At 43.9% G+C, this 25,362-nt stretch overlaps 1 protein-coding gene across 1 annotated transcript in view; it reads right to left on the bottom strand.

The window, feature by feature from the left end:
- Positions 1-19,585: 19,585 nt before the first annotated feature.
- LOC138664498 (serine/threonine-protein phosphatase 4 regulatory subunit 1-like) overlaps positions 19,586-25,362 on the bottom strand; it is a 94,463-nt gene continuing 88,686 nt past the window's right edge. The window contains exon 20 of the mRNA XM_069751242.1: positions 19,586-25,010. Within this exon, the coding sequence (XP_069607343.1) occupies positions 24,856-25,010 (155 nt within the window). The 3' untranslated portion in view covers positions 19,586-24,855. The remainder of the gene's footprint in view (positions 25,011-25,362) is intronic.

The following is a 25,362-nucleotide window of genomic DNA, read 5'->3' as shown; positions in this document are numbered from 1 at the left end:
ATACTGTCCCAACCCATTCCTTGAATAAAACACAACCATTTATGTTGTTTGGATATTTTGGCCACAGCGGCCAACTTTTATTAACAAAAATTAACATAAACAGTAATACAAACAATATATAAATTCAAGGGGAGGGTTCTTGGAGCTAAAAAGATCTGGCAAAAACCCCAAAATGAAGATCGACCACCATGTTACCCTCAGCCGTACATCACCAGCTCGTGGGCATCATACATCCCGTTCCGGGAAGAGAAAAACCACCAACAGCTCCCAGGGTAAAACCCCATCCAGAGCCCATACCAAAATGCCAGATCAAACCCCACACCATTTTCAATTACCTGTAATTATGTTACAATTCCTTCCCCCTACCAATCAGCATCAACTCCAAGAACCCCCAACCCCCCACTAGCCACGAACAGCCCTGACCACCTCAGGCTCGTGAGTGCCCCAACGCCACCAATGCTCTCTCCACCCCTTCTTGTAATGCCAAAGTCCACAAATCAATCCCAATTGCATTTAAGTGAACTCCATCCTCCAACCAGTAATTACCAACCCCCGATTCCAATTCAAAATGCCTGACGCTAATACCCCCATTTCTGGATACGAAACCCGATACTACCCTGTTTAATTTCACCCTAGCTATGTTAATCCCCTTCAAAGATCTAGCCACCCTCCACCTTTTCCTAGGCACAATATCTGACCACACGGTCAACACCCCCGGAAACGATGTCCACAATCTCAATAGGTCGAACCGTATATCTCTAATTAACTCTCTAACCGGCCGCACCCCCAAATCATTCCCACCCATATGCACCACCAAAATGTCAGGCTGTCTATCCAAAAGAACCCACAATCGAAATATCCAAAAGAACCGCCCTGGAGAATTCAGAAAGAACCCTACCCCAAACCATCCCTCTAAATCCCAACCATCGAATGATGACTAGCTGCGTGTTAAAACTCAGTTGCCTACCGTCCGGCCTCACATCAGCACGAATCGCCCCCCAATGCACAAACGAATGTCCAAAAATCCAGGCTAAATAGGGAGAACCACCTGCAACAAAATACATAAAACAATCAACTTCAACCAATATCCTGACGTGCTAACCAATATTTCAATGACGCACATAAGTTAAGTAACGGTCCGTAGTCCACCTACCAATTCTCCTTATCGCATCCGCACCCAAGCTCAGACTATCCGCCTCCGATGCAGCCCCGATCCTAAAAGAGTGCGACCCGAAGATATCTGGGGGGAGGACCAACTCCTGCAAACCCCTTTTCAATACCGCAATAAACTGAAAACAAGACAGAAATGCCCCACCAGCGTGACACAACAAAGGGCCTACTCTGCCTGACCACAAGTGCCAATACGTCTCCAGACACCCTCTCGCTCGGGCACATCAACGACCCGCTAACACTCCCCAAAACCACCCAAACCACCCGCTTACCTCTTCCAAATTGATCAGTCTTCGAACGCCGAATCCAAAAAAACAATACCCCCGGTCCAAAATTCCACATCCTCTGCCAACAAACCGCCTGCCCTCGACCTGGAGCCTGACACAAGCTCACCAACTCGCATGGCCCCCAAAAAGGCTAAAGAAAAAGCAAATCGAAACAACGCCAACTCAAAATTGGAACAACAAATCGTCTCCAAAACTCCACCCAACCGTTCTAAAAGGCTGAATGAAATTGGACGACGCTTATCAAGCGTCTGATTGCCTCTCCTAAAACCTCTAAGTGCCTGTCTAATCAAAAAATGTTTTGTAACATCTGCCAACCCTTGCAACTTAAAAGCAAAAGCAAGTCCAGCCACGAATTTATTAACTTTAGAAATTGACCAACCTACCTCGGCCGCCTTGCCAATTAAGAATAACACCGCCAACATCATGTCTTTCTCGGACACCAAATCACCCCAACAAGACACCCAACTTTGCCATACCCGCCACGAGGCTTCGTATGATGACCAGGTCTGGCTTGTAACAGACTCCCGAATCAACCGCCCTGCTCGTCCATAATCACGTTCCAAAGATGCAAAGGACATTCCTCTCCCGAGACCTCTGCGTCCGGCGCCAATTCCCGAAAACACTCCCACTGAAAACGAGACAATGCGTCCGCTATTGAATTCTGAACACCTGGCACATGAACCGCAGAAATACAAGCATTCAGCTCCAAACACCTGAGAACCAGCTCCCTCACCAACTTAATCACAGGGGGAGATGAAGCCGAAAAGCTGTTAATCACCGACACCACGCTCATATTGTCACAATGAAAACGAATCCTCCTGTTAGCGAACATTTCCCCCCAAATGGAAACCGCCACGACAGTAGGAAACAATTCCAACAAAGCCAGGTTTTTCGTAAGGCCCAACTTCCTCCAAGGCTCCGGCCATCGTCCCGCACCCCACCTTCTCTTGCAATAGGCCCCATAACCAGCCGCACCAGCTGCGTCCGTGTATATCTCACAGTCAAAATTGGTTAATATCTCCTGTTGAATCAATGGCCGCCCATTGTAATTTTCCAAACAACATTGCCACACTATCAAATCGTCCCTATGCTCCTTATTCAAATGAATGAAATGGTGAGGCACCTTCACCCCTGCTGTCGCGACCGACAACCTGCGACAAAATATCCTGCCCATGGGCATGATCCTGCACGCAAAATTCAACCTGCCCAACAAAGACTTCAACTTTCTCAAAGTCAACTTCCGCATCTTCCTAGCTCTATCCACCTCTTGTTGCAGCAGGGCCAGCTTGTCATCTGGTAACCGACACTCCATTCTCTCCGAATCAATTAGAATACCCAAAAACCTCAAAACTGTACTAGGACTTTCCATCTTCTCCTTCGCTAACGGAACCCCGAAATGCTCAGGAACCCAAAACATGGCCATTAACGCATTCCTGCACACGGGTGAATCAGGTGGACCAATAAACAAAAAATCATCCAGATAATGAATAATTGACTGAATTCCCGCAACATCCCTAACCACCCACTCCAAGAAAGTACTGAACATCTCAAACAAGGAACAAGAAATTGTGCAACCCATTGGCAAACATCTATCCAAATAGTAACCACCATTCCAAAAACAACCTAACAACGGAACACTATCCGGGTGTACCGGAAGCAAACGGATGGCCGATTCAATATCAGTTTTTGCTAATAAAGCTCCAGGGCCGTGCCTCCTCACCCACTGTACTGCCGCATCAAACGAAGTATATTACACAGAGCACAACTCCTGGGCGATGCCATCGTTCACCGACAGGCCTTTTGGGTATGACAAATGCTGAATCAACCGAAATGTATTCGGCTCTTTTTTGGGCACCACCCCCAAAAGGGAAACAACCATCCCTTCAATCGGCGGATGCAAAAACGGACCTGCCATCCTACCCAGCTTTTTTAAGCTTAACATCAACAGCCTCGGCATGCAACATTGCCGACCGCAAATTCTTAATCGAGAAAGGAACTTCGTGACCCGGAGCGGGAATCCTAAAACCGTCCGCAAAACCATGAAAAATAACACCGGCTTTCACTTGATCCGGGTACCTATTTAGAAAGGGGGCCATCTCTTGAAGCCTCACCGGGCTCTCCCCCTTGACCGGCACCCATCAATGGCTTTCCCTTACCTTTTTTTAAAATATTTTGAGGCCCCATGGGAGCTTCCGTTACAATGGGAACACACATGCTTAAACTTACAGGTATTCCCGTATTTACACTGGCTGTCATTAAACTGCTAGCATGTTCTGGATTTTTCCTTTGATCCCTGTGCCCCCTGACTACTGCCTGATGGTTGCCACCACCTCCCTCCCACCCCCCCACCCCCGTGAAAGGACTGCCCATGCCTGGCTGGGGCCATAACCTTCAACCAGGGCCCTATATCCTTCTGATCCCACCTAATTTCCGGCCTCACCACCTTCCTCTGCCTAAACTCTGCCTCCTGCAACCTGGCCCCTGCGGGCAACAAACAAGACATGGAATCATACTCACTCAGCTGCGCGGGTGCTGTGTCCCCACCAGCCGAACCTCCAGATCCCCGTTGCTCCGTCCCTCTGCGATGATCGCTGCCAGCCGCCAACTCCTCCTCGTTCTGCTGCTGCCCCAGGCCCACGCCCCTGGCCTCCTCGTCACCAGGGGGGACCCGAGCGTGTTGAGACCGCTGCACTGCCAAACCTCTCTGCCCCAGGCCCGCGCCCATGGCCTCCTCATCACCAGGGGGGAGCCGAGAGTGTTGGGACTGCTCCACCGCTAAACCTCTCTGCCCCAGGCCCGCGCCCCTGTCCTCCTCGTCACCAGGGGGGACCTGAGCGTGTTGATACTGCGGGATTGACGCACTTCCCCGACCACGGCCAGTGCTTCCGGCTTCCTCGTCACCAGAGGGGGTCCGGGTGTATGAAGCTCTCCGCACTGCAGACCTCGCAGGCGACCTGGACCGGTATTGATGAGCAGACCCGGTCGGGTCAGCCCGGTCGTAAACTCTCCCTCGCTGACCGGCAGGCAGCTCGACACTGCTGCCCGCCTCTCCAACATCCCTTCGCCGATTGCCGCATTCAGCCAGCAATGGGGCTCCTTGCTGATGCCTGCTTGCAGATTGTCGGTGCCTGGTGCTGTTCCCGGCAGGCCCTCTGGGGGGAGCACCGCTGGAGGTGCCTGCCGCATGTGATGTCTCCGGACTCCTGCTCACCGCTGCTGCCGGTCCTGGCTGTGTCCCTCCTCGTGCAGCTGCCGACCTCCCCCTGCGAGCCGTGGACCGGGGGGATTCAGTGGGGGCGCAGGATGCTTGCCGCCCGACTTGCTCCGGCCGCACTTCCGGTCCAGCTCTCACTGGAGGAGCAGCGGTGTCCAGCTCTCGCCGACGGGTGCTTGCAGGCCGAGTGAGTGGATTCCTGCCGGAGCGGGCACGCCGCGCCGTCGCACTCACCGCCCGCAGGGTCCCTGGAGGGGCTCCGGAGCCTGCACCTGCCACGCACCGCCACCTCAGGAGACAGTCGTTCCGGGGGCCTGGACCTCCTGCCCCTTGCGCTCACTCCAGAGCGTCCTGCCGCGCCAAGAATGGAGGACAGCTGGGCTTCGAGCCAACCCCCTCTCCTGGACCGAGCCACCTCCTGCAGCTGGGCCATCAATGCTTCCGCTGACTCCATAAGGTACGCGTCTGCTTCCTCCGGGTATATGGGATGGAATGGCGGTTTTCCCGCACTTTTCCTCCCAGTTCCCCCTTCCTTATAGCTCCTCCACCGCGCTACGATCCACCTATCAAAACCCATTAGCATTATTCGAAAACCTCACGGCCAAACGCAGTCATGGGGGCCTCCATATAGCTGTGCCCTACTCCTGCCCCCGTCTTTACTTCCAGGTATGGACTGGGGATGAAATTCAGCCCTGGCATTTGAAATCACACAGGCCCATTGTGTCCACATCCCCAATAACCAGATGGGATATATTACTAATATTACCCTGGATGGAGGAAAGGAAGATTTACTACAAGACCAATATTTCTAATTATACCCAGGGCATGCTGAGGTAAGTGACGGAGTGACCGGCTTTGTGCTCTGTCACAACTATTAACAGTATGGGTGTCTTGAGAACATTGGTTCTGTTAACAATGTAGCACACAAGGCAGCCCACAACCAGTCCGGCCCCTCTGGCATTTGCCAGAATTGCCAAATGGCCAGTCCGGCCCTGTTTACTTCTCTTTTACTGTTTTGGAGTTGCAGATTGTTAGATTTTAGAGCTACATTCATTATTCTGCAGGCTTCAGAGCTGAAATCTCCAAGGATTCCCAGTGCCTGCACAAAGCTTGCTCTGATGAACTGCATTGTGTAAGACTTCCATGAACCCACATATGATAATATAGGAAAACATATTGCATTATTTGAGCTTGGCTAAGATACTACAAAAGTGTACCATCGTCCAATTGCTGTTTCACCGATTCTAGATTTTTTTCTTCTGTGCCCCTTTATTCCAAAGTTATTTTCCCCCTCAACCGCATGCTAATAAAAGAGCAAATGCTCCCTTTAAAGGGAACCTGTCACCCCCAAAATCGATGGTGAGGTAAGCTCACCGTCATCAGCGGCTTATCTACAGCATTCTGTAATGCTTCAGTTGACACATTTTCTGATGCCGTCAGACATTATAGCTTTTTTTCTAAAGTTTATTTAGGTGTCTGGTTCATCTAGGAAACTGGGCTCAAAAGATGTGTTTCTCTTCAAGAACTGCAATGAGAAATCACATCTATCCCCTTATATGGATACATTTTGGTCAACGATTTTTGTCATTTTTTTGGTCACGATGTACATTTTTACCATAAGTGTGTTTTTTGTTTCAAAGGATTGAAAAAGATCAACATTTTCCAACTTCTACCTATTTGACAGTGAAAAGTGGACAGCATTATGATGCCACACGGATAGCGTCAATTTATCTATAAAAAAGATGGACATATGAGCATGCCCATAGACTATAATGAGTACTTATTTATAATGGACAGAACACTATGAGAATATTGGATGAGTGATAATGATCTAATATTTCTTTACTCCATCTTATACTCCTCATCGATTACAGGCTGTTAATGGCCAACAGCTGCATTCACAATTTTATAGAATAAATAGCAGTAATCTGCTAGCAGTAATTTCTGACTCAGTGCCTTGAGGTTTAGATTATGGATACTTAGAATAGGCCAGTATTATCAGATCAGTGGAACTCTTCACATCCCATAAAGAGTTGCACAAGTGGTGTTAGAATGAGTCACAGTACTTGTGTAAGCATTACGAGTGTCGGACTGGGGTGACAAGGGCCCACCAATAACATTGACTTTGGGGGGGGGCCATTTTTCACCTGCATACAAATATTATACTACCTTCGTTCACAAATGTACCTATATCTCTATATCATAATAAAATGGGTAGTTTGGTTAATGAATGATGAGATGCTGCTTTTTTCTGTACAGAGTGAATCAAGTGAATTATGCCAAGTACTGCCCATACAGTGGGGTTGGAGGCTCAGATCTACGCAGGGGCCCACTGGGGGATTTCCCTGTTACCCTGTGGGCCAGTCCGAGCCTGGAAGTATCCCGGGTAAATCTGGACAAAGACAGACATGTAGACAGGACATCCACACAAAGGTAAGGGGGAAAAGTACAACATCAGAGAAAAGAAAGGACCCAGTAGTTAAAAGTTATCTCAGTTATTTACCTGGGCCCAATAGTAATCCCAGGGGGCCCAAACAGAATCAAAGCTATCCACTCGCGTTCAGAACAGCCGTCATATCCTCCATCATCCGAATATCATTGATTCTACAGGTCCTTCTCAAAAAATTAGCATATAGTGTTAAATTTCATTATTTCCCATAATGTAATGATTACAATTAAACTTTCATATATTATAGATTCATTATCCACCAACTGAAATTTGTCAGGTCTTTTATTGTTTTAATACTGATGATTTTGGCATACAACTCCTGATAACCCAAAAAACCTGTCTCAATAAATTAGCATATCAAGAAAAGGTTCTCTAAACGACCTATTACCCTAATCTTCTGAATCAACTAATTAACTCTAAACACATGCAAAAGATACCTGAGGCTTTTATAAACTCCCTGCCTGGTTCATTACTCAAAACCCCATCATGGGTAAGACTAGCGACCTGACAGATGTCAAGAAGGCCATCATTGACACCCTCAAGCAAGAGGGTAAGACCCAGAAAGAAATTTCTCAACAAATAGGCTGTTCCCAGAGTGCTGTATCAAGGCACCTCAATGGTAAGTCTGTTGGAAGGAAACAATGTGGCAGAAAACGCTGTACAACGAGAAGAGGAGACCGGACCCTGAGGAAGATTGTGGAGAAGGACCGATTCCAGACCTTGGGGAACCTGAGGAAGCAGTGGACTGAGTCTGGTGTGGAAACATCCAGAGCCACCGTGCACAGGCGTGTGCAGGAAATGGGCTACAGAGAAGCAGCACTGGACTGTTGCTAAGTGGTCCCAAGTACTTTTTTCTGATGAAAGCAAATTTTGCATGTCATTCGGAAATCAAGGTGCCAGAGTCTGGAGGAAGACTGGGGAGAAGGAAATGCCAAAATGCCTGAAGTCCAGTGTCAAGTACCCACAGTCAGTGATGGTGTGGGGTGCCATGTCAGCTGCTGGTGTTGGTCCACTGTGTTTCATCAAGGGCAGGGTCAATGCAGCTAGCTATCAGGAGATTTTGGAGCACTTCATGCTTCCATCGGCTGAAATGCTTTATGGAGATGAAGATTTCATTTTTCAGCACGACCTGGCACCTGCTCACAGTGCCAAAACCACTGGTAAATGGTTTACTGACCATGGTATTACTGTGCTCAATTGGCCTGCCAACTCTCCTGACCTGAACCCCATAGAGAATCTGTGGGATATTGTGAAGAGAAAGTTGAGAGACGCAAGACCCAACACTCTGGATGAGCTTAAGGCCGCTATTGAAGCATCCTGGGCCTCCATAACATCTCAGCAGTGTCACAGGCTGATTGCCTCCATGCCACGCCGTATTGAAGCAGTCATTTCTGCCAAAGGATTCCCGACCAAGTATTGAGTGCATAACTGAACATTATTATTTGATGGTTTTTTTGTTTGTTATTAAAAAACACTTTTATTTGATTGGATGGGTGAAATATGCTAATTTATTGAGACAGGTTTTTTGGGTTATCAGGAGTTGTATGCCAAAATCATCAGTATTAAAACAATAAAAGACCTGACAAATTTCAGTTGGTGGATAATGAATCTATAATATATGAAAGTTTAATTGTAATCATTACATTATGGTAAATAATGAAATTTAACACTATATGCTAATTTTTGAGAAGGACCTGTATGTGATAGATGCTGATTGGAGGGAGGAGAGGTCTACTTCCAATTAAGGGCAATCAGATTCCTAGCCGCAGTAAGGATATGCAATAACATATTTGCTGAATTTTTCCCCATCCCCCTGGATGTAATATTTAAGAGGTATATAAGCGGGTCCTGACCCACTTCAGCATAGAGGACCCTGGAGATCAGCTGTTTCACCTCTTCCCAAAAGTTCATAATCCCAGTGCAAGACCAAAAAATGTGATGTGTTCCCTTCCCAGAACCACATCGCCAACATCTATCCGAAATTGGAGGATTCAATCTATGAAGATCAGGAGTGTGATACCAAAACATTAGTAGTTTATATTGATTCTCCTTGTAGAGAGTGCAAATAGAGGACTTAGCTGCTTTTTCCCAAATAATGCTCCAACTCTGGGGCGACAACCCCTTTCCCAAAATGGACTTCCATTTGCACATATAAGGATATTTAACATGTTGGCTTCCTAAGGGGGAAAGCAGAATTCTATATATTTCAGATATTAGCCTTTTAGTCGATGGCCCTCTCCTGCAAATTCTCTCAAAGTCCATTGGAAGAGAGACCCCAGAAGAGCCATTGAGTGAAGAGGCAAATGCTTTATCTGCACATATTGGTAGAACTCTTTATTAGTAATAAGGTACTTGGACTTAATAGCATCGAAAGTGAGAAACTTCAGCGTGTCCCAGTCTACTAAGTCCACAAACCTAAATAAGCCTGCAGAGGACCACGGGTGTGCCATCACACGTTCCATACCATACTATTTGGCAAGAGGGGTTGGAATATGAAAGAAATCATTGGTGAATTAGGAGAGGCCAGACCAAACCCCTTCCCACAAGATTGCCATATCTCCCTCATGAATCGCATGGGGCCCAATAGGTCCACTGGGATTCTAATGGTCCTATTTGACCATAATAATGAGTTAGGGTACATTGGTGCCAACCATAGTTTTTCAACCTCTGTCCATTTATTATATGCCCATAATGAAGCCCATGAGGGAATACTACATAAATGAGCGGCCCAATAATATTTAATAATATCAGGAGCCGACAGGTCCCCCTGTGATGTGAGATGAGGACATGCCAGGAGATCCTGTGATGCCTATTATTCCATATGTACCTTAACATGTTTGCTTGGAGGGATTTCAGTTCACACATTGGGACTTTGACCGGTAGGGTCTCAAAAAAGCATAGTAACTTAGGAAGGAGGGACATCTTAAGAGAAGTAATGCAGCCAATAGATAGGGAGAGAGGTTTCCATTTATCCATTAATTTCTTTAGGTCCGTCAACAGTGGAGGGAAGTTAGTGCTATACAGATTACCATAAGAGGAAGAGAATTTAACCCCAAGGTATCTAATTGCCTGAGACTTCCATCTAAATTTGAAATTAAGTTTAAGATGATCCAGTACATCCGGAGTGATATTTAGAGGGAGGGCTTCAGTTTTTGAGGTGTTTAGTTTATACCCCGATAAGTCACCATATTTCCTAAGGTCCTCCATCAGATTAGGCAGTGTTATATGGAGATTTGTTAAGGTCAACAGAACATCATCTGCAAATGAGGAGATCTTTAACATTTTGTCCCTGACATGTATTCTTGAAATATTTGGGTTTTGTCTTATCATTACTGCCAGGGGTTCAATACACAAGGCATATAATAGGTGGGATAGAGGGCAGCCTTGGCGTGTACCGTTTGATATTTTGAATGGAGAAGTGCTGAAGGGAACCTAAATAGAGGCCGATGGAGAACTATACAAAGCACAGATAGATGCAAGGAAAGGGCCTGAAAAAGCCATAGACTTTCAATGTCTCAAATAGAAAGGACCAATTAAGACAATCAAACGCCTTTTCTGCGTCCAGACTCAGTATGATAGCCTGTAATTTATTTTTATTATCCACATCTATTAAGTCAATTGCCCTTCTAGTATTGTTACTCCCCTGACGGTTAGGAACAAAGCTCACTTGGTTCTTTTTAGTGAGTTGGGGAAGCCAGGAGTTTAGTCTGTTAGCCAGAATGCAAGTGAAAATCTTTAAATCCGAGTCTAATAATGCGATTGGGCGATAGTTTGAACAATCCAGTGGGTCCCTCCCCGGTTTTGGAATAAGAATTAGATAGGAATGTGTTATCGAATCTGGCATGGATGAGCCCTCTATAAATGAGTAAAATAATCTGACCATCTGGGGAGAGAGCTTATTCATGAAAGTTTTGTAATATAGATAGGTCAGCCTGTCCGGGCCCGGAGATTTGCCCACGGGGAGGTCTTTCAAAACATCCACCACCTCCTCAAGCATGACCTGTTGATTTAGACATGCTAAAGCCTCCAGACATCCCCTTTTAAAGGGAATCTGTCACCAGATTTTACAATCCAAACTGTACATATTGATAAATGCTCAAGCAATTTGAAAATTAACACTTTATGATTCCTACTGTAGCTGGACTCATAAATTGTTCGTCGTAATATCATGATTATACAGCCATTGGATAGTCAAAGTAAGTTTGCCAGCCTCATCAGGACCTTTTTATTAATGTATTCAGTTTGGATTATGAAATCTGGTGACAGATCAGATTTCTGTAGACTCTAGGAAAGATGTGACACCTATAAAATACATAATATGATCCTAAATTTCAGATGTGTCAGAAGTTAGATTTTCTGCCACGGATTTGTATCAATTTATGCAGTCAGACTTCACCCTTTACAGTGTACCTTTTTCAAAAAGTGAAATCAGCTGCAACTCATCATTTGTGCAAACCATGTTATATACACTGCTCAAAAAAATAAAGGGAACACAAAAATCCCACATCCCAGATATCACTGAATAAAATAGTCCAGTTGTAAATCTTTATTCATTACATAGTGGAATGTGTTGAGAACACTAAAATCTAAAAATGATCAACGTAAATCACAACTAATATCCCACGGAGGTCTGGAGTTGGAATGATGCTCAAAATCAAAGTGGAAAATGAAGTTACAGGCTGATCCAAGGCTCTGGCAGTGCTCCTCCTTGCACAAAGGCTGAGGTGGCGGTCCTGCTGCTGAGTAGTTGCCCCATCCACATCTCCTGGTGTACTGGCCTGTCTCCTGGTAGCGCCTCCAACCTCTGGACACTACGCTGACAGACACAGCAAACCTTTTTGCCACAGCTCGCATTGATGTGCCATCCTGGATGAGCTGCACTACCTGAGCCACTTGTGTGGGTTGTAGAGTCCGTCTCATGCTACTACAAGTCTGAAAGCACAACCAACATTCAAAAGTGACCAAAACATCAGCCAGAAAGCATTGGTACTGAGACGAGGTCTGTGGTCTCCACCTGCAAAACCACTCCTTTATTGAGTGTGTCGTCATAATTGGCAATAATTTCCATCTGTTGTCTATTCCATTTGCACACAGCATGCAAAATTGATTGTCAAACAGTGTTACTTCCTAAGTGGACAGTTTGATTTCACAGAAGTTTGATTTACTTGGAGTTGTATTCTGTTGTTTAAGTGTTCTCTTTTGTCTTTGCCAGTGTAGATATCATTAGGGAAAATATGCAGAGTACTGTTTTGTTAAAGATCTCTAAAGATTCCTTCAATGCAAGGAAATTGACAGTTCTAACTATTCTAAATCGAGGTACAAGTGAGTGTGTGTGTGTGTGTGTGTGTGTGTGGTGTGTGTGTGTTAATACGTGGTCACACTTCCAAACTGGTAAATACTGTATTACGCAAACCGTGCTATACAGGGGGTCATAAGTCACCGAAAAGTCAAAATTGTAGCTTTCACTACTATAGTTAGGCCATACAATGGCGCCACCTTGTGGTCACCTAAGTTTTCTATATTGCTCATTCCAGGACAAGACTCGCATGCATCCGAAAAGGTATAAGATGAAATTTACTGCTAGACCTCATCCAGGCGTCCATGATATTTCACATATGCAAAAAAAAAAAAAAATGAGTTATCACTGTTTTAAGTCTGAGTGTCATCAGTGTTTGCTCAGTATGCCAGTTTTTTTTCAGTGATTTTCATGTATCATAAGAAATAAAACAGCAAAGCCTCTCCTATTAATAATAATAATCTTTATTTATATAGCGCCAACATATTCTGCAGCGCATTACAGTTTAACAGCTTCAAACACAACAGTCATAAGTAATAACATTAGCAATACAATAATTAAAGCAAAGTAGACGACCCTGCTCGTGAGAGCTTACAATCTACAATGAGGTGGGGGAAATACAAAGTACAGGTGTGTATTTACAATGATGTATTTAGGCCATGTTCACACGATCCTTTTTTTCATGCGGAATTGCCGCGATTTTCCCGCTGCGGGTCCGCAGCTGTTTTCCATGCAGGGTACATTACATTGTACCCTATGGAAAACAGGAACTGCTGTGCCCACAATGCGGAAAAAAAAAAAAAAAACGCGCTGAATAGCTGCGGGAAAAAAGAAGTACCATGTCACTTCTTTTTTCGGAGCCGCAGCGGTTCTGCACCCATTGACCTCCATTGTGAGGTCAAACCCGCAGTAAAACCCGCAGATGAAAAAAATATCTGCGGGTTTTACTGCGGTTTGTGGTGCCGAACCGCTGCAGCAGAAAGTGCGGGGAAGCGGGCGGAAGTGCGTGGGCGGAGTGTGGCTGCCCCCCCGTGCTCCAATCCCACCGCCCCGTGCTCCGATGCCCCCCCCAGTGCTCCGATGCCCCCCCGTGCCCTAATCTCCCCCCCTTATACTTACCCGGCGTCCCGGTGTCCGTCTGGCCGTCTTCTCCCTGGGCGCCGCCATCTTGCAAAATGGCGGGCGCATTCGCAGTGCGCCCGCCGAATCTGCCGGCTGGCAGATTCGTTCCAAAGTGCATTTTGATCACTGAGATATAACCTATCTCAGTGATCAAAATAAAAAAAAATAGTAAATGACACCCCCCCCCCCCTTTGTCACCCCCATAGGTAGGGACAATAAAAAAAAATTAAGAATTTTTTTTTTTTTCCCACTAAGGTTAGAATAGGGTTAGGGGTAGGGTTAGGGTTAGGGGTAGGGTTAGGGGTACGGTTAGGGTATTTTCAGCCATTTTAACTGCATAGAAAACTGCATAAAAAAAGGATCAAAAAACGCATCAAAAAAGGACCAAAAAAAGGACCTGCGTTTTCTGCCAAGAGCTGCAGTTTTTTAAAAAACAGTCCTGAAAAAAAAAGGATGGAAATCAGGAACGTGTGAACATACCCTTACAATGATGGTCCAGCCATCTTCAGGGGGTGGGGGATAGATGGAGGTAGTGAATGGGCTACACACAAACAAAATAACTGATTAGGGAACATGACAGGCCACTCTGAACAAATGTGTTTTGAGGGAGCGCCTAACACTATGCAAATTGTGGATGGCCCTAATTTCTTGGAGTAGAGCATTCCAGAGGATTGGCGCAGCACGGGAGAAGTCTTGTAGTCGGGAGTGGGAGGTACGGATTAGTGCAGAGGTTAGTCGAAAGTCATTTGCAGAGCGCAGAGGTCGGTTAGGCCAATAGACAGAAATGAGGGAGGAGATGTAAGGGGGTGCTGCACTGTGAAGAGCTTTGTGGGTGAGAACAAGTACTTTGAATTGTATTGCAATGTTAATCACAAACAAAACACTGATGTCATGTGCCATCTGTTATTTCCAAGGACCCATACACTTTGGTGGGTTCATGATTCGTTAAAAATGTTGGATACATGAATGGCACTATAGACTTTAATGATTTTGTGTTGTAGCCAAGAAAATCACTGATGAAACAAGTATGCGATTCATGGATGTCTGAGTGAGGACATATACAGGGTTCTTGTCTATTAACATCCTTGTGGCATTTGACCACATGAGATTATTTAACGTATGACCCCAATTTGGGTGCTAAATTGTAAAAATTATTAAAGGGAATTTGTCACCTAATTTTTCGCACATAAGCTTTGGCCACCGCCATTAGGGGCTTATCTACAGATAAGCCCCCGATGTAACCTGAAAGATAAGAAAATCAAGTTAGATTATACTCACCCGGGGCGGCCCGGGTCAGGCGTACTGATTTGCCCTGTTGAGGGCAGAGTGATCTGCCATGTTGCTAGTACAGGTAGCTTTACCATTGCAGACAAGGCTGAAACAGGCGCACACGCCATGCTTAGAAAACCGGCCACCTATGATAGACTGCAGTGGTGGCCTGTAACCAAGACAACAGGCACTAAGCTGTAGAATTAAAAATCCCTCCTGTTATAAGAGCAGAGGGGATTTCTAATAAGTGGAAAATTGCAAAAGTTGATATAGGAGCATATCAAAAGTGGTTATTCTAAGAGGACAAAACCCCTTTAAAGGGAGCGTGACAGCGTGCCCAGGTGCCCCAAGCCACCACCATGTATTTATGTGAATATCCTTTCTAATAAGTCTTTTTTATTGTCTAAAGGATTACTTCATACGGATTAAAACTATTTTATAGCTTTGGTGGTGATATGCCAATTAGTGGGTGACAAGTCGTGAAGGTGTTCAGGTTCCCTTTAAGTCATAACGGTATGATTTCAGCAAGAATGTTCATCAATTGTGTACCAATTCCTTAGTTTCCAAGATCTCTGCTTGCTGTCAACTGGGAACCTTTATTGTAATGTTTGGATTGCACATCGTGGCTGATTCCAAGGCATGACAGATTCTCTTCCTCTGGAAGTAAACCATCTACTATATACAGTCATGGCCAAAAGTATTGACACCCCTGCAATTCTGTCAGATAATACTCAGTTTCTTCCTGAAAATGATTGCAAACACAATTTATTGGTATTAGTATCTTCATTTGATTTGTTTTAAATGAAAAAACACAAAAATAATTGTCCTAAAGCCAAATTGGATATAATTCCACACCAAACAAAAAGGGGGTGGACAAAAGTATTGGCACTGTTCGAAAAATCATGTGATGCTTCTCCAATTTGTGTAATTAACAGCACCTGTAACCTACCTGTGGCACCTAACAGGTGTTGGCAATAACAATCACACTTGCAGCCAGTTGGATTAAAGTTGACTCAACCTCTGTCCTGTGTCCTTGTGTGTACCACATTGAGCATGGAGAAAAGAAAGAAGACCAAAGAACTGTCTGAGGACTTGAGAAACCAAATAGTGAGGAAGCATGAGCAATCTCAAGGCTACAAGTCCATCTCCAAAGACCGTGCGCAGTGTCATCAAGAAGTTTAAAGCCCATGGCACTGTGGCTAACCTTCCTAGATGTGGACGGAAAATAAAAATTGACAAGAGATTTCAACGCAAGATTGTGCGGATGTTGGATAAAGAACCTCGACTAACATCTAAACAAGTTCAAGCTGCCCTGCAGTCCAAGGGTACAACAGTGTCAACCCGTACTATCCATCGGCGTCTGAATGAAAAGGGACTGTATGGTAGGAGACCCAGGAAGACCCCACTTCTTTCCCCGAGACATAAAAAAGCCAGGCTGGAGTTTGCCAAAACATACCTGAAAAAGCCTAAAAGTTTTGGAAGCATGTTCTCTGGTCAGATGAGATAAAAGTAGAGCTTTTTGGGCAAAGGCATCAACATAGAGTTTACAGGAGAAAAAGAGAGGCATTCAAAGAAAAGAACACGGTCCCTACAGTCAAACATGGCGGAGGTTCCCTGATGTTTTGGGGTTGCTTTGCTGCCTCTGGCACTGGACTGCTTGACCGTGTGCAAGACATTATGAAGTCTGAAGACTACCAACAAATTTTGCAGCATAATGTAGGGCCCAGTGTGAGAAAGCTGGTCTCCCTCAGAGGACACACTTCACAAAGCACTAGAAAATGGTTTGAGAGAAAGCACTGGAGACGTCTAAGGTGACCAGCAATGAGTCCAGACCTGAATCCCATAGAACACCTGTGGAGAGATCTAAAAATGGCAGTTTGGAGAAGGCACACTTCAGATATCAAGGACCTGGAGCAGTTTGCCAAAGAAGACTGGTCTAAAATTCCAGCAGAGCATTGTAAGAAACTCATTGATGGTTACCGGAAGCGGTTGGTCGCAGTTATATTGGCTAAAGGTTGTGCAACCAAGTATTAGGCTGAGGGTGCCAATACTTTTGTCTGGCCCATTTTTGGAGTTTTGTGTGAAATGATCAATGTTTTGCTTTTGGCTTCATTCTCTTTTGTGTTTTTTCATTTAAGACAAATTAAATGAAGATAATAATACCAAATAATTTGTGTTTGCAATCATTTTCAGGAAGAAACTGAGTATTATCTGACAGAATTGCAGGGGTGTCAATACTTTTGGCCATGACTGTAATTGTCTAAGGGTCACTTCCGTCTGTCTGTCACGGATATTCATTGGTCGCGGCCTCTGTCTATCATGGAAATCCAAGTTGCTGATTGGTCGCCGCAAAGCAGCCACGACCAATCAGTGACGGGCACAGTCCGGAAGAAAATAGCAGCTCCTTACTCCCCGCAGTCACTGCCTGGCGCCCGCATACTCCTTTCCAGTCACCGCTAACACAGGGTTAATGCTGGCGTTAACGGACTGCGTTATGCCGCGGGTAACGCACTCCGTTACCGCCGCTATTAACCCTTTTTACTTTTGATGCTGCCTATGCGGCATCAATAGTAAAAAATGTGATGTTAAAAATAATTCAAAAAAACAAAAAAACCTGCTATACTCACCCTCCGTTGTCCGCTGAGCCGCTCGCGCCGGCCGCCATCTTCCGTTCCCGGCGATGCATTGCGAAATTACCCAGAAGACTTAGCGGCCTCGCGAGACTCGCGATATCTGGGTAATTTCACAATGCATCCTGGGAACGGAAAATGGCGGCAGCCGCGCGCCTATCGCCGGAGCTCCACTGGACCCCAAGAGGTGAGTATATAATTATTTTTTATTTTAATTATTTTTTTTAACAGGGATATGTGTACACTGCTGTATACTACGTGGGCTGTGTTACATACCGCGTGGCTCTGTGCTGTATACTACATAGGCAGTGTTATATACTATGTGGGCTTTGTGATATACTCTGTGGGCTGTGCTGTATACTACGTAGCTGGGCAATATACTACGTGACTGGGCAATATACTACGTGGCTGGTCAATATACTACGTGACTGTGCAATATACTACGCGACTGGGCAATATACTATGTAGCTGGGTAATATACTACGTGACTGGGCAATATACTACGTGGCTGGGCAATATACTACGTGGCTCTGTGCTGTATACTACGTGACTGGGCAATATACTACGTGACTGGGCAATATACTACGTGGCTCCGTGCTGTATACTACGTGGCTCCGTGCTGTATACTACGTAGCTGGACAATATACTACGTGGCTGGGCAATATACTACGTGGGCTGTGCAATATACTACGTGGACATGCATATTCTAGAATACCCGATGCGTTAGAATCAGGCCACCATCTAGTCTACTATATAATTGTACCCAGATGACTTACCCGCTAAGTCATCTGGGTAATTTCGCAATGCATCCTGGGAACGGAAGATGGCGGCAGCCGCGTGTGTATCGCCGGAGCTTCGGTGGATCCCAGGGGTGAGTATATAACTATTTTTTATTTTAATTATTTTTTAAACAGGGATATGGTGACCACACTGTTGTATACTACGTGGGCTGTGTTAGATACCGCGTGGCTGCTATATACAACATAGGCAGTGTTAGATACTATGTGGGCTGTGCTATATACTGCGTGGCCACTGTTATATACTGCGTGGGCAGTGTTATATACTATGTGGCTGCTATATACTGCGTGGGCAGTGTTATATACTACGTGGCTGCTATATACTGTGTGGGCTGTGCTATCTATTACGTGGCCAGTGTTATATACGGCGTGGCATGTGTTATATACTACGTCGCCTGTGTTATATACTGCGTGGGCTGTGTTATATAGTACGTGGCTGTGTTATATACTGCGTGGCCACTGTTATATATTGCGTGGCCTGTATTAACCCATCGGGTATTCTACAATATGTATGTATATAGCAGCCACATAGTATATAGCACAGGCCACGTAGTATTTGTCTGCTATATACATGGCTCCTATATACTACGTGGCCTGTGCTATATACTATGTGGCTGCTATATACATACATAAATAAACACATATTCTAGAATACCCGATGCGTTAGAATCGGGCCACCACCTAGTGAAGTTAATATTGAATAACTGGAATTCGAGATCTTGAAAATTTTACGGATACAGAAAGTATATTGGAAAACTGTATACTTACTAAAACTGGAACACCCCTTTAAATACACTGTTGAAAAAAAATAAAAGAGAACACTAAAATACCACATCCTAGATATCACGGAATGAAATATTCCAGTTGCAAATGTCAGTCACCAAGTTTATGTTTCTCAATCTTAAGGGACAGAAACCACAATTTCAGCGCTGTCATTTACTGGGCTTCTCGGTGTAGTTTTGATACAGATCCTTTGCTGCAGATCTGCTAGTCCTCTCAGTGATGAGCTCTGCATAACCCTTCCGGAACCCCGATTGGCAGCTTTCTTCTTCTGCACTGTGTACACAGAAAGCTGACAAACAATGGCGAAGCACAGAGCTGATAAATATCGAGGACTACATAGCAGGAGCTCATAAATTAGAGGACTAGCAGAGAAGCAGTAGATTACTCAGGAAGAAGCCCAATAAGTGACCCAACAATGGATCAGGTTTTCTACCCCTACTTTATCCTTCTCTCAGATGAAGCAGCAAAAACCTGGTAACAAATTCTCTTTTTAAAAACTGTAAAACTTAAGAGTTTTCTACCACAACATGTCATACCCAACCCTACAGACACAGTCACAGACAATTGGTAAATAGAAATCTAGTTTTATTAAGATTAATACAAACTGGTTTCCAGAACACTGCGAATAATACACAGCTATTAAAGTGAAGTTCACGTCACCTAAAGTGTCCATCTTAAAGGGACAGTGTACGTGGTCACTGCAAGGAACAGTCTATTTATGATCCAGAAAAACAAATATTAAGTGCTTGACTTTCTATCAAGTAAAAAAAGAACAAAAAACGAACATAAGACAATAACTGTACATAAGTATGAACACGTCCCCAACAGACCCTGGTGGTGGTGCCCCCTATACAAAGTGCATTGCCAACACTGTAACCAGGTCATAGCTGCCGGTTTGGTAATTACTGTACAGTGATAATTGATCATAAAACACAGCTCTCGATTTTGTGTGTGCATATATATATTACACATATGTACAAAAGAATGAAGTTATACTGAAAAACCAATATATACAGAGAGGAAGCCATTCACGGATGTTTAACAGACTCGTGCCAACTAACAGTAATACATGCGACTACCCATCATTCCTAGCTGTGTGTAGAAAATGCAGTCATAAAAAACACATTATGAAACACCAATAAAAAAACAACTCAACTGTCCGATAGACAAGTTAAAAATAAAATAAAAAAGTACCAGAATATTTGATTTTAAGACCCTATGAAGAATGTTTAATTTTCTCGGCCTGATGTTCAGTGATACCATATCAATTACACCTAAAATATGCATTCAAATTTTGATGCCCATGCAGACAGAGCATGCCCCAGTGGTGATGCTTTGTGGAAGTTGTAGTGTTTATGAGTGATTGGACCAGGAAAACGCAAGTCTGACATAAGCAAGTCTGACATAAGCAATTGTGACATAAGCAAGTCTGACATAAGCAAGTCTGACACAAGCAAGTCTGACACAAGCAAGTCTGACACAAGCAAGTCTGACACAAGCAAGTCTGACATAAGCAAGTCTGAGTTAGGCTATGTGCACACGTTGCGGATTAGCCTTGGGAATTTCTGGTGCGGATTCTGCATGTCTTGACAGAAAACGCAGCTGCGGATTTGTCGGGTTTTTTGTGTGGATCTGCTGCGTTTTTTGTGCGGTTTTGCTGCAGATTTTTTGCGGATTTTCAGCATTTTTTACCCCTGCTGATTTCTATAATGGAATGGGTACAAAAACGCTGCAGATCCGCAAAAAAGTGACATGCTACTTCTTTTAATCTGCAGCGTTTCCGCACTGAGTGTTCCACACCATCTGCACAGAGTTTTTTTTTCTCATTGATTTACATTGTACTGTAAATCAATTGCGGATCTGCAGCGTTTCTGCACCGCAAAAAACGCTGCGGATCCGCAGAGAATCCGCAACGTATGCACATACCGTTAAGCAAGTCTGAGTTAGGCAAGTCTGAGTTAAGCAAGTCTGAGTTAAGCAAGTCTGAAATAAGCAAGTCTGAAATAAGCAAGTCTGAAATAAGCAAGTCTGAAATAAGCGAGTCTGAAATAAGCAAGTCTCTGTCAGCAAAGTTTTAGCAGATTTCCATTTGCAGACACCAGGTCTGGATATGACTGGAGTGATGCTCCAGATCAGAAACATTTGCATAGCATTTTACAGACGATGATACATAGTGTCAAAGCCTGCAAGTTCAACTAATAAAATGAAGATCCATTGGACAGGGTGCCTATATGTAGCAAGGCATAAGAATCAGTAAGAGGTGAATGTACTTGACAACTGTGCTAAGTATATGCAGATGTCTATGCAGCTACATGAACAACATTACCACAGTACCTGAAAGATGAACTGAAGTGACACTAATGACCCATATAACCTGGGTCTGCAGTGATCAAGGCAGGCTATGATGATGTACCCACTTATAGACCTTTCTTTTGCCCTCTGGATCCCTGAGAAAGGTAAGGTCCCCACAAATTCTTTTCTCGGCTAGGAAGAATTGCAGATAGGGAACTTTTCTATGACACCATGGTTCATAAACAAACATTGACAGATAGTACACCTCACCCCATGAATTCATATCAGCTATGCCAGTTCCCCATCATTGCCGACATCTCGTCAGTAGAGTTGGGCAATATATGCTGAATACTGTGGAAACTTTATAAATGTATCAGTGCTCAGACAAATCAAATATTCTGGACATACACCAGAGCTTACAAAAGGGAAATTCTGCCATTAGCATTCACTTCTAATAGGAAGGTACAATAAAAGTCAATGGTTAACACTGAATAGAAAGGGGGAAACAAAATTCAACCCTACCTATAAAGTTTCTAGTCTGCAAATTTAAAATGATTTTTTTTTTAAACTAATTGTTCAATCGATCATTACTTTGCAGTTTAAGAAAAAAATTTGCACAGTGTTGCCATCTAGAAATAGTCAGCAAGCTTTTGTTGATGTACAGATTTAACATAGTATGAATAGTTTGGTTGTATTCTGGAATTAAAAGAATACTTGGATTCACCCATGATGTAAATTTTATGACCCTTACAGAGTAACTACACGTGATTTTTTTTATAAATCAATAGTACAAGTGACAAGATATGTAATATATCTTGATGGAGAAATATGCTCCTTTCCCCGGTTATTAGTCACTTATCTCGTTCACTGATCAAATCTGTCTACAGCTCTGTCTTCAGAGAGGGATTAGATTACACTTGCTGCCTTTAGAAGTCTATGGAGAGGGGAAAAAGAGAAGATACTGAAATTCCTAATGACTAGAGAGGTTAAAACTGCAAATAATGCAGGATATATATTATATAATGGCCACAAATAGCATAAATCTTCATGTACACATACGGCAACTTGTTCTGAAAAGTTAGCATATTGCTATGCTAAATCAGATTATTTGGATGTTTGTTTATCATCAACAGCAAGATCCATCAGCAGCAACCGATATGCTTGTTAATGGTTTACATTTTCCAAACTATGTTCTTTTACATTGTGCATTGCAAAAACAAGAGGAGAAATTTCACTTTCTCCAAGCTTGTACCGCAGCTGGCATGGTCACTCTTTATGTTACATGATGGGGAGTCCATGCCTCTGATGCCCTTCAATTTCCAGGGGAAGAGCGGTCCACATTGGAGAGGAGAATGTTAGTCATGGGGCGAGAGTCATTGTCAACCAATGTGTTCTTACATTTCGGGGGACAGGGACTGTGCTATGGGAACGTCTTCTGAGCAAGTGCAATTTTTAATATTTACAGTTTTGCTCTTTACAATGTGCTTATAAAATAAAAGATATTAATAAAGAATTGTGCTTTGCATTAAAACATAAAAAGGGATTTATGATCACATTAAAATTATATATTAAATTTATATTGTACCGAAAAACCTCACAAGCAGAAGAGGCTACCGGGTATTAGCAGCATGATCTGAAATCTTGCTGTGCTGTCAGACATGCACTACTGTAAGAAAAAAATTATCAACATAGAAAATATTACCCCCCCCCCCCAACCCCCATTCAACTCCAGTCATGCTGAGAGTTGTAGCTTCACCGCAGCTAGAAAGACACAAGTCACAGGTTGTGTTTTTATGCAATGGCTGGGCTAAAGGAAAATGAGTGGTGGGTTTATCTTTTCCTATCCCGCAATATCTATGGGGCTATATACAATTCACGGAATGCTTTACTGTAATGAGTAAATGATATATACTCCAGGGCTGTCACACTGGCATACACAATGCATAGGGAATCCTCACTTTATAGAGATTGGCGGAAGCGAGGGGGATCCTGTTTAGCACCGCTTTATATGCCAAAGTGGAGAGAAGCTGCTACCAAGAGTGTCCATCCTGCTCTGAAGGACTCGGCACATACATGGATTACACAAATAGCCCAGCTCTTTTATTGGGCATCATGTAATGCTTCATTTCCCCTGCGGAGGCACTGCAGGAAAACTGCAGACTTACTGCCGAGTTGCCTTGCAGATTACTGAGGGTTTCAATAACGGTGCATCATGTAATCAGCTCTAAAAAAAAAAAAAAAATGGGACAAGCCCCGTTAAAGAGAGATAATTTTGCATATCCTTTCTAGTAAAGCTCAGTTTTCCCTCCCTGAGGATGTTAGGTGTTGTCCTCACCCTCAAAAGATTAGTCACAAAAATAAATAAAATAATGGAAACAAATAAACTAATGGGGGTGGGGAGATATTGCAAACTTTATATTCAGATTTCTTACCCTTAGGGTGAAATGATGGAGCCATATAGCTTGGATTGATATTGGAGCGCAGTCCTCAGACTGGCCGCGGCTCTCCCAACCCGAGCGTCACAGCTGCCTACAAAGACATGAAGCTGTCACGCCCAGCTCGGGAGAACCGCCAGCCAATCTGTGCATTGTGGTCCGATTTATACGGGGCCCTTAGGCTGGCTTCCACAGTCACACCCCGAGTTTGGACCGGTATTCAACCGCATAATAGCCAAATATAAGGCTAAGATCGGGTCAAGAGACGCACAGCATGTGTAACATCGCGGTACGTATTCAGATTACGCATGCCGGCTGTGTGGAACCAGCCTTACACTTCTGAAACCATTTGGCTCACCCAGATCATAAGGATTCGGCAACCCTGACACAGATGAGCTTCACATCTGCACTTACAGTAATTCTTAACGGTTTTGTAGAAGATCAGAAAAGTGTCTGCTATTTCCTTTTCCAGAAATATCGCCACTCATGTCCACAGGCTGTGTCTAATATTACAGCAGCAAGCGGTCGTCACTTATTTTGACGGATCTACAGAAATAAACTGACCTACAATTTCTCTAACCTCACGTCTGTTAACTTTGGATCAAATCCCATGATTCTCTCTGCGGTCCAACAGAAAAATAAGATTATGCATTACAGGACAGGCTCATTATTCACATGTGAAACCATTACCCCCCCAAAATTTACTCGACCACAGGTTTTTGCTTTTTTTTTTGTTAAAAAAATATATAAAATATATTCAAAAACATATTACAGAAGATAGTGTACAGCTTTCCATCTTATACAGGCATATATACAAACACTGAACATTGGCTGTTTTTTTTTTCTGTTAAGCCCTTGGTTCATTCACCGGGTTTCCATAGTAAATAGGGTTCACAGACAGAAGCGTAATCATCTTTGCAGTTACCATGCATCTTTGCGGTATTAAATGTATCTCTAAAAATTGCTATATAATATGTTTCATGCCATTAAAACATTGGGTTATGTTGCAGTCATTGGACCATGTCCAAAAAACGAAGTGTACATCGTAGGATTGGTAGATCTATTGGAAAGATTACAAAATAAAATAAACCCCCATACACAGGTCAGGCTATCAGTCGACAGATTGCTCCAAGGGTGTGCTCCGGAGGTGTCGCTTTGGCTCTGCCGTAGAGAAGAACCGCACGTCTTGGTCTCGGTCCAGCTGCATAGCCTGCACCGTCTTTTCCACAGCATCAAGATGCGGGTTACCCAGGCTGGTGAAGTAGGCTGAAAGAACGAGTTCACAATTAGACCGACTGACACAGAACATATTGTATACGGTGCAGGAAACCTTCTCCCTCCACTAACAAAAGCCAATTTTAATGTCTCTTGTCCAGGAAAACACGGACCGTATTTCACGATTTTTACCTGACTATCTATTCCCCTTCCATGCAATGAAATATATCCATGTATCAAGCTGATCAGAAATGCTAATGAGGGTCAAAGATCAGGAACAAGCATTCGTTTTAACAGGGCACTTAGCACAAGATCGGTAAGGCGGTTCTGATTAATCACCATGTTGGTCAGCAGACTGAAGGGGCAGTAGTCACGCATCCCATTCAACTTTTACAAGGAAGAG

This window comes from Ranitomeya imitator, chromosome 2 (genome assembly GCF_032444005.1).
Source record: "Ranitomeya imitator isolate aRanImi1 chromosome 2, aRanImi1.pri, whole genome shotgun sequence".
NCBI lineage: Eukaryota > Metazoa > Chordata > Amphibia > Anura > Dendrobatidae > Ranitomeya > Ranitomeya imitator.
This window is presented reverse-complemented; position numbering and strand designations above follow the sequence as displayed.